This window comes from Microtus ochrogaster, chromosome 10, assembly GCF_000317375.1.
Source record: "Microtus ochrogaster isolate Prairie Vole_2 chromosome 10, MicOch1.0, whole genome shotgun sequence".
NCBI classification, from domain to species: Eukaryota; Metazoa; Chordata; class Mammalia; order Rodentia; family Cricetidae; genus Microtus; species Microtus ochrogaster.
The window spans coordinates 54,130,692-54,140,587 of record NC_022016.1 but is presented as its reverse complement, the minus strand read 5'-3'; the positions used below and the strand labels follow the sequence as shown (position 1 = coordinate 54,140,587).

General features: G+C 43.5%; 1 protein-coding gene across 11 annotated transcripts in view; it reads left to right on the top strand.

The window, feature by feature from the left end:
* Positions 1-1,728: 1,728 nt before the first annotated feature.
* The window catches only part of Pum1 (pumilio RNA binding family member 1), a 117,358-nt gene continuing 109,190 nt past the window's right edge, over positions 1,729-9,896 (top strand). For 3 of the 11 annotated variants that reach the window (XM_026781875.1, XM_005353152.2, XM_005353149.2), the window contains exons 1-2: positions 1,755-1,886; positions 7,490-7,863. In XM_026781875.1, coding sequence (XP_026637676.1) covers positions 7,501-7,863 — 363 coding nt within the window. In that variant the 5' untranslated portion in view covers positions 1,755-1,886; positions 7,490-7,500. Of the gene's footprint in view, positions 1,887-7,489; positions 7,864-9,896 lie in introns of all 11 variants that reach the window. The other 8 variants (XM_005353154.2, XM_013348398.2, XM_005353150.2 and 5 more) reach the window with 5 other exon arrangements.

Here is a 9,896-nt window from a genome sequence, read left to right as displayed (position 1 = left end):
ATTGGAGTGAAAGTAACTGTTAAATTCTTGCACGGAACGTGTTTAATGAGTAGTTACTATAAGCCCTGTACAAAACAAGCTATATTTATTGACTAGTAGTTCTGTATCACATGATACTTTGTGTATTAGTTTAACTCTCCAATGGTATTCAGAGGTGAAACATCTTCGTCTTGAGTGTAGGTCACTGGTGTGGTTAGCATCGGTGAAGGTGAAGCATGGACCCATTAGCATAGGTGAAGCTTGGGTTTTGTTCTTAGTTGATTTGGTACTTGTTCCGTAACCCAGATGGTCTTCCAAGTCATGGCAGTCCTTCTGCCTCAAACTCCCAAGTGCTGGAATCACAGGTTTGTGCCCCTAAGCACTGCTTTCTTTATGTTTTTTTGATTTTTGATTCATAATTATATATTTTTTCTCCTTTATCTAGAAAGGTTTCTCTTTTCCAGTATCTTCTGGTCTTTTAGAATATCGATATTTGCTCAAGTTTTAAACCCATCTTGAATTTGTGATAAGACTGTCTTGGGCCGCAAAGATGGTTCAGTGGTTAAGGTGCTTGCTGGACACCTGAGTTCACCTGGGCCCCACATGGTGAGAGAAGCAACTCTCATAGAAGTTTTTTTTCCCTGTCTTCTACTGCTGCCTCCCATAACAAATAAAATGTGATAAAAATCTGTCATTAACTACCAGTGATTTTTAAGTCACTTTAATCAAACCTCCAGTTCCATTCATTCTGGCAACTAGACAGAATGACAACAGCTAATACTGAGATCGAGTGGTTCTTTGGAGGCAGAGGCAGGGGGATCTTTTTGAGACCATCAGGGTTACACAAGACTCTGACTCATAAAAAACAAAAACAAAAAAACAGCGCTTGTAAACACCTCTGACTTCATGTTCTAAGCTTAGTTAGCTGTGCATCTTGAAATTTCATTTTTCTTTATATTTCTTTTGACAGAGTTTGCTGTGCCATCTTGAAATTTCTTCCTTTCTCTCTCCTTCCTTTCTTTTTTCTTTTTTTTTCAAGACAGGGTTTCTCTTTGTAGCCCTGGGTGCCTTGGAACTTGCTTTGTAACATACCAGGCTGGCCTCGAACTCAGGGATCCGCTTGACTCTGCCTCCAAAATGTTGGGAATAAAGCCAAGGCGAGCGCTATCACTGTCCAGCTCCATCTTGAAATTTCTAATCACTTTTTTTTTTTTTTTTTTTTGGTCTTTGAGACAGGGTTTCTCTGTAGCTTTGGTGCCTGTCCTGGAACTAGCTCTAATCACTTTTGAACAGGGTCTAGGCATCGCCATTGTGTTCCAGCCAGAGCTTGCCAATCAGGATGAGGTCCTGCCCTCCATCAGCTAGGGCGTTGTGTTAAGGAGCTGTTGGACTTCTCCCTCGTGTGTTACAATGGGAAAATGGAGGAAGGAAGGTACAATAAAGCCACGAGCCAGAAGGCTGGGAGGGGTTCGAACCCAGCCTCGGGCCGGGCTGCGGAAAAGCCCATGCGCGGGCGGCCCCGCGTCGGCATCCCCCTCCCCCTTGACGGCGGGCCGGGTGCTCCGTCCGCGTCCGGGCGCCTTCCTCCCTGTTCCCTAGGCGGCGGCGCGCGCTCGTCCCTGCGGGCGGGCACAGCGGTTGTGTGGCCTGCGAGTTTCCCCGAGTTCACGCAGGCCCTGCGGTTGGCATGGCAACGGGGCAACCTGTTCCAGAGCCGCCCGCCCGCCCGCTCCGCACACGCCGCTGCCACCGCCGGAGCCGGGGCCGGCGCCGCTCCCATGATGCACCGCGCCAGCCCAGTCCCCAGTGGGCCGCCATGTTGTCGGAGTGAAAGGTAAGGGGGAGCGAGAGCGCCGGCGAGCGAAGATCGGGGGGCCGGAATCCATCTTCATCCTACCGCTCCGCCCGTGAGTATCCGCACCCGGGTGACCCCAAACCGCGCTCCGGACTCCCAGCGAGCCGATGCGCCGTTCGTATTGGCGTTTGGCCGCGGTTGGCGGGGCGAGGAGGGCTTAGAGACGCCTCCGGGCCTGGCGGAGGCTCGGCGCTCGCTCCGCTCGTACGTGTTTGGGAGGCGGCAGCGAGGCCCTATTGTTATCCGCGAGGAGGGGGTGGGGAGCTGGCCGCGGCCGGGCCCGGCCCCGAGCTACCGCCGGCGGCTCCGTGCCTCCGTGCGGCCCTGCTGGGAGTCCCTGGAGATTGGCGTTGGCCGTTCGCCTCGGCTCTTTGTATTTCTTTTATCTGTCTATTTATTTATTTATTTCGGGATGGGTTGGCGAAGCCCGGAGCCCTCCCTTGTGGCCGCGGAGTGGAAATTCTGTGCTCCCGCCGGTCCCTTGGACTTCTGGAGCTTCCGTGGCAGCGCCGAGGGAGGAACAATACATCGCTTTCGAAAGCGGCGGCGGGCCCCGGTCCACGGGCGAGACCCCACGGTGGTGGGGAGTGGGCGATTTTTGCAAGCCTTAGATGCGGAGAGGTGGCCATCAGGAAGTTTCGGATCGCCTTTTGGGCTCCTGGGGTTTCTTGCGGCCTTTTGTTTCCGTGAGAGCGTGTGTGTTTCTTTTTCTTTTTTCTTTTTTTTTTGGGGGTGGTGGTGCTCTTCCTCTTTGAGCCTCCCGGTTGTTAGTGTGCTTCTCTTCAAGGGGCTTTTCGAAAGCCTTAGGCAGTAGGAAAACCATGGTAGCTGCTCAGCTCTACAGGTTCGGTCCTCACGAACGTGGTTGGTAAACACGGGTCATTTGTTTTCTCGACAGTATCACTCCCACGTCAAGTGAGGAACGCTCCTGTAGTAACTTCTCCCGAGTAGTTCACCCCTCCCCCAAGAACCCCCCCCCCATCGAAGAACTCCCACACATCACCAAGAGAAGGCTTTATCCTCACCATAACTTTGAAGAATTGTTCGTTTTCATTGTGCAAATTACGATAACGCTTCGTTACACTTGGTCATTTTGCTTGGCCCATTAATGACTCTTATTATGAAGATGATTTATGAGGCCTTTTGGGCGTTCTGTTTTTAAAATCTGTTACTTCTGAAGCTAGGATTGTAGTTTTAGCTTGTAGTTTTGGCGGAAAAGTTACCAGTGTAGTCCTCCCGCTAAAATAAGCCGCTACCTTTGGGTGTTAGTAAACAAAGTAACCATTTTGACCCATCCCTGATTGTAACTTTGTAAAACATTCTCGCGCAGAGGATTCTTTACCTGAGCGCTTGGGAAGAACTACTGGGTTCTGAACTCGGAGTTAGTATTTTGCCTTTCCACGGTTGAATTCATCTTGTCCAAGGCCACAGCTTTTTTCAATTGGGATTTGTTTAGTTTGGGGCTGTGATGAACTGCTTTAAGATAAATTTATGTCCACAAAAGGTTGGTTCGGTGTGGTAAAATAAACACCTTTTAAACCGGACCGTCTTAGTAAAAAGAGGTAGATTAAACCCTGCTGCTTTGTTTAGAGAAAATAATAGTGATATTTAAAAAGTAAAAACAAACTGCAGCTTGATCTTTACACAGTTTGAAAGACTTGGTACTTCATTGTATTGTTAAAACGTCTGTTTTTTAAATAGTCATTTGTAAGACAATTTATTTCAAATACTATACATAACTTTTAGTGAGCTTTCAGAGTTCCCTGAAAGGTAACATCAGTTTCACGGTTTCTGGTACTTAGGTAACTGATTATTAATTTTTGTTTTGTCAGTTCTAAGATGTTACAAAATTCTCCCACACACATGTTAGTGTTTCGATGTTGCTCACTTTTCAGTTGTCCCTCTTGCCAGGGTTTCTCTTGTCTGAGAAACTGCCTTGCCTCCTTAGGTAAAGCAGGAAGTCTCGGCCTCCAGAGAGCCTGACAAAAGCCAATTGTTGTGCTTGAATATTTTTGTAAGTGACCCTTCCCCAGTTATTTTTTAGAATGAGATTGTTTTCAGGGACCAGCTTTTTCTTACTATGGAAATTCATTTTAGGTAGCTTTTGACATTTACTATTTTAAGAATCCCCTTGGAGATTGGGGCTCTGTTGCCTTGACTGGTAGGTAACTAAATTTGTGGAATTGTCAGCATAGTGATTTGAAATTTGTTAAAACCTTCATAACTTTTTTTTTTTTTAAGTTAGAAAGCTCCAAAAAACATGGAGGAAAGACAAACTTACTTTCTTTGGAAACTGGCAGAGAGATTTTTTTTTTAGTTTAGTGGCAAAACTTGGGCTTTGCATCTCTTGGCCTAGTATCTGATAGAGATTCTCTTGCAGAAGAAAATGTAATATGCAGTTTGAGGATAATGAGGTCTTTAGAGAGTCAAGTGAGGAGGCATTAGGTTGGCATTCACTTGGCAAAGGCTGATGATGAAACACCTATGATTTTCTAGTTTTGTACTGAAGCCTAGACAGCATTTTATTCATGTGAGTCTAGAAGGCTAAAACTGTTCTAGTAAAGGTTCTGTTGGATGGGGTTTAATTGGGGGGAAGGAGTTCGAAGACTGTATTGGAATTGTTGATTTATACCAGGCTTTTCCAAAGTAGAGATTTTTTTTTTGTCTTTTCTTAGTTATTTTTATTTTATGTGCATTGGTGTTTTACCTGCACGTAGATCTAGGTGAGGGTGTTAGACAGTTGTGAGCTGCCATGTGGGTGCTGGGAACTGAACCTGGATCCTCTGGAAAAGCAGTTAGTGCTCTTAACCACTGAGCCATTTCTCCAGCACCCTTGTCATTTGTAAGAGAATACGTGGTGGTGTTCCAGGTTGGCCTTAAACTCTCACAGTTTAAATGTAAGCTGACTTTGGAGTATTAGTGCTTCTCCTGCCTTAGTCTCTCAGAGTGCTGGGATTACAAATTAGGTTTTGAACAGATTGCAGATTGCTTTGTGGTCTCTTACTTCCAAACATGAATTAATTGTAAGAAGTTTCCAGGAGGTTACTTATCTAATGAGAGAACATGGCTGGAGACTGGAGAGATGATGTTCAGTAGTTAAGAGTACTTGGTGCTTTGCATATATGGTGTATGCCTTTAATCCTAGTACTCAGGAGGCAGAGACACAAGACCAGCCTGGTCAACAAAATAAGTTCCAGGACAGTCAGGGCTGTTACACAGAGAGCCTGTCTTAAAAAACAAAAACAAAACAAAAAGGACTTGGGAATGCTTTTGCAGAGGACATGTGGTGTTTTGTTCCCAGCACCCACATGGTGGCTTACAGTCATCACTGACTCCAGTTTTTAGGGACATGATGCCCTCTTCTGACCTCAGACATTGCATGTACATGGTGCACATACATGCAGGTAAAACATACCCAAAAGAATAAAAAATACTTCAAAACAGACAACGGGGCTGGAGATATGGCTCAGTGGTTAAGAGCACTGACTGTTCTTCTAGAGGATCTGGGTTTAATTTCCAGCACCCACATGCCAGCTTACACCTGTCTAACCTCCAGTTCTAGGGGATCTGATATGATATCTTCATACCAATGCACATAAAATAAAGCTGAATAAATTACTAAAAGAAGAGAAAACAGGTTTTTTACTTGTTTTGAGCAGTGCTGATAATCCTTGGAAGTTACTCTAGTGGTAGCAGATAGGTGTGTATTAATTGGTAACCCCTTTATTTTGTGTGTACAAATTTAATTATTTGGTTTTTGAGGAACTTAAGTAACAATGCTTCCTAGTAACATTTGATTTCTTTGTTGGATTTCCAGAGGAGTTTAACACCCTACAGATAACTAATTGCCAGGAGGGGTGGCCCACTTCTTTAGTGCCAGAAATCAGATAGGCAGATATGAGTGAGTTCAAGGCCAGCCTGGTTTCCTCGTGGTGAGACTGTCTCAAAAAACCAAAAAAGATAGAAGTTATACTACTACTAGGATTCTAGAATGAACTGGGATTGGTTTCAGAATAGCTTGAGATCTCTGCTTTCTAGATGGATGATGATAGCCTTGGGCTCCTCCTAACTTCTGTAATGTTTTACTGTAAAAACAGGGCTGCTAATGCTTCCCTTTCAGTGTTTCTGTGATGAGATAATGTCTGCCATGTATTTGCTACCCTATTCCTGTGGTGAGACAGACCTCTGGTTTTTACAGTGAGTTTTAGTCCTGTTTCTAAGTTGATCACTAATGAACGTGATTGCTTTGTATTTATAGGTTACTAGTAAAAGTCTTGATTTCCTCCTTGTTATGAAACCACTGATGATCTTGGTTAGGATATATACTCTTGTCACACAAACATGTTAGATATTTTAAAGGGTCCTTTGAAGTTACAGGATCTAAGCCATAGGCTTTTTTAAAATTTATTTTTATTTTTTGTTTTATGGTGTTTTCCCTGTGTGAGGGTGTCAGAAGCCTTGGAATAGGAGTTACAGACAGGTGTGAGCCCCCATGTGGGTGCTGAGACTTGAACCTGCATCCAGGAAGAGCAGCTAGTACTCTTTAACTGCTGAGCCATGTCTCTAGCCCCAACCCTAGGCTTTTTTTCTTTTAATATTCATTCATTTACTTATTTATTTATTATGTATACAATATTCTGTCTGTGTGTATGTCTGCAGGCCAGAAGAGGGCACCAGACCTTATTACAGATGGTTGTGAGCCACCATGTGGTTGCCGGGAATTGAACTCAAGACCTATGAAAGAGCAGGCAAATGCTCTTAACCACTGAGCCATCTCTCCAGCCCCCGGCTTTTTTTTTTTAAGTTTTTATTTATTTATTATGTATATAGTATTCTGGAGACCAGATCTCATTATAGATGGGTGTGAGCCATCATGTGGTTGCTGGGAATTGAACTCGGGACCTTTGGAACAGCAGTCAGTTCTCTTAGCCTCTGAGCCATCTCTCCAGCCCCCCCCCCTTTTTTTAATTGACATGTTTATAAGTTTTTTTTTAAAGTGAAATTGGAGCGTGGAGGGGTGTCCAGGGGATTGAATCTAGGGGCATTTGAGGCTAGGCAAGCACTGTATTGCTCCTTTGAGCTATGCCTCCTGACTGTAAACTTGATGCTTTCAAAAGTTCCTGGTCACAGTCCTGTTGTTGCATGCCTGTGATCCCAGCACCAGGAGGTGCAAGTAGAATGGCCAGCTTTGGCTACCTATAACTATCAAAGCCAGCCTAGGTTACATGAGCCTCACCTTACAAAAAAAAAAAAAAGAAAGAAACCTGTTTATTTAGAGACTGAAGTACATTTGGCTTAAGGAGAAACTAAGTTGAGTAGGGAAGCCATTGATTACATATTATTTATTTTTGTGATCCTAGGGTTCAAATCTAGGTCTCTATCATTACTTTTTATTAGTAAAGCTTGGTTACAGTAGTGGGCCCTCATCGCAGCACCAGTTGAAGTACTTGCTGTTTGTTACCTTTATTTCTGCACACACAGGCCCAGGAGGTTCAGTTCAGGAAACTGTTACAAGACACTTTTCTTCTTGGTAGAGACTGGTTATACATGATTGTCTTGCAGAAGAGAAGGAATTGTTTAGCCATTTGTACTGGAGTATATGGAATTGTTTTTAAAAATACAAGCATTAAACATCTGTTAACTGTTTGTTCTTAGGTGTTGGTGGAATGAGCGTTGCATGTGTCTTGAAGAGAAAAGCAGTGCTTTGGCAGGACTCTTTCAGCCCCCACCTGAAACATCACCCTCAAGAACCAGCTAATCCCAACATGCCTGTTGTTTTGACATCTGGAACAGGGTCGCAAACGCAGCCACAGCCAGCTGCAAATCAGGCTCTTGCAGCTGGGACACACTCCAGCCCTGTCCCAGGATCCATAGGAGTTGCAGGCCGTTCCCAGGACGACGCTATGGTGGACTACTTCTTTCAGAGGCAGCATGGTGAGCAGCTTGGGGGAGGAGGAAGTGGTGGAGGCGGCTATAATACTAGCAAACATCGATGGCCTACAGGGGATAACATTCATGCAGAACACCAGGTAAAAAAAGTTCCCTATTTCAGCTTTAAGACTCTTCTAATCACTGTCCGCTTAGGCTGTCTGCTTTTAATGACTTTCTTAAACTCTTTGATTGCTTATTTAGTTTGTTGTAATCAAGAGTCACTTCTTGTAAAGAATGGTTGCTCATTGTAATTGCCACTGGGTTATTTACCATTCTGGTGTTATATAGTAAATCCACTAAAGAAATCTCAAGACTGTTTTAATGTTCACAATGTATTTCTAGGAATATTGTTAACAAAATATCTGTTTTTCACCATTGATATGCTTTTAAGAATTGTTTGGATTTAAATCAGAGCCTTTCTGTTGGCTTGGGTGATTTATCTTTAAGATGCTATTGTTTGGAAGCAATGTGAGAATGTTTAAATTCCCAGGAAGAATTAAACTTGATGGTTGTTGCAAATGAAAAATTAAAGGAATATTGAAATAAAAAGATGTTATGGTTGAAAGTAGGGGAAATTAAGAAATCATCTGCTCATTTGAGGTTTGTTTGAAGTGGAACTGATGAGTGCTCAGTGTAAGGGTTGGTTGTGTCTTAGGTCCTTCTTCCAAGGTTTCTCTGGGTAGCCCTGACTATCCTGGAATTTGCTCTGTAGACCAGGCTGGTTTTAAACCCAGAGACAGCCTACCTCTGCCTCCTGAATGCTGGGATCAGAGGTATGCACCACAAACTGGTGGTTTTACTTTCTTATTCAGTAGAAATGTATTGAGCAGGTTGATCGTAGATCTTTGTTTTACTGGTATAGGTATATGTAGGTGAGGATGCTAGTGATAAGGCAAAGGAAATATCTTCCGCTCCTGAGTCATTTTTATTTTTTAAAGATTTATTTATTTATTGTGTGTACAATGTTCTGCCTGCATATATGTCTGTAGGCCAGAATAGGGCACTAGATCTCATTACAGATGGTTGTGAGTCACCACGTGGTTGCTGGGAATTGAACTCAGGACCTCTGGAAGAACAGCCAGTCCTCTTAATCTCTAAGCCATCTCTCCAGCCCTCCTGAGTAATTTTTAAGTTTTATTTTGTACTTATTGCAAAGTACTTCATTTGTTTACTGTTAATGCAGTGCCATCCCTTTTTTCCTTGGCAGTACTGAAGATAGAACCCTAGTCCTTTGAGCTTCATAGCCAATATCTCTATTTCTGAAAAACTACATCCTCAGAATTTTTTTTAGAGACTTGAAGGTAGTAATTAAATGTACGCATCTCTTTGAGGCCAGCCTGGTCTACAGAGAGAGTTCTAGGATAGTTAGGCTACACAGAGAAGCTCTGTTTCCAAAAAAAAAAAAAAAATTTTTTTTTTTCCTAACTTAGTATTCTATTCTGTAGACTTTAGCATGTAGAAAACTTTGGGTCTGAGTTTGATGTCACGCGCCTTTAATCACAGTATTTGGGATATGCCAACACCCTGTTTCAAAACACCAAAAATAAACATGGGAAGAAATCTATTGGTTCCATGATTATCTAGCCTTTTGGTCTTTCAGTAAGGTTGTAGAAAACTGACATGGTAGAGGAAAAGGACTTGATTGCCAGGCCAAGATGTGATTCTCTAGGCAGCATTGTTTGGCATGGCTTTTATGTAACCTTGGTAGTGTTCTAATGAGAAATGGGTAAGGACCAAGTTCCATTGGACAACATTTTGAGGATTTTTCTTCTTTCTACTTTATTTTTGTTTTTTGAGACAGGGTTTCTGCTGTGTATCCCTAGCTGACCTGGAACTAGTTCTGTAGACCAGGATAGCCTTGAATTCACAGAGATCCTCTGCTTCCTGAGTGCTGGGGTTAAAGGCATGTGCTACCACCGCCCTGCGAGTGTTTTGCCTCATGTATGTATGTGTACGATGTATGAGCCTGATGTCTGTTGAGGTTAGAAGAGGGTTACAAGGGACTGGAGTTACAGATGGTTGGTTGTCAGCACAGTGGGGGTGCTGGGGACTGACCTTGGACTTGTACTCTTAACCATTGAGCAATCTCTCCAGCCCCCATCCTCTAATTTTTTCTCTCCTCTCCTCTCCT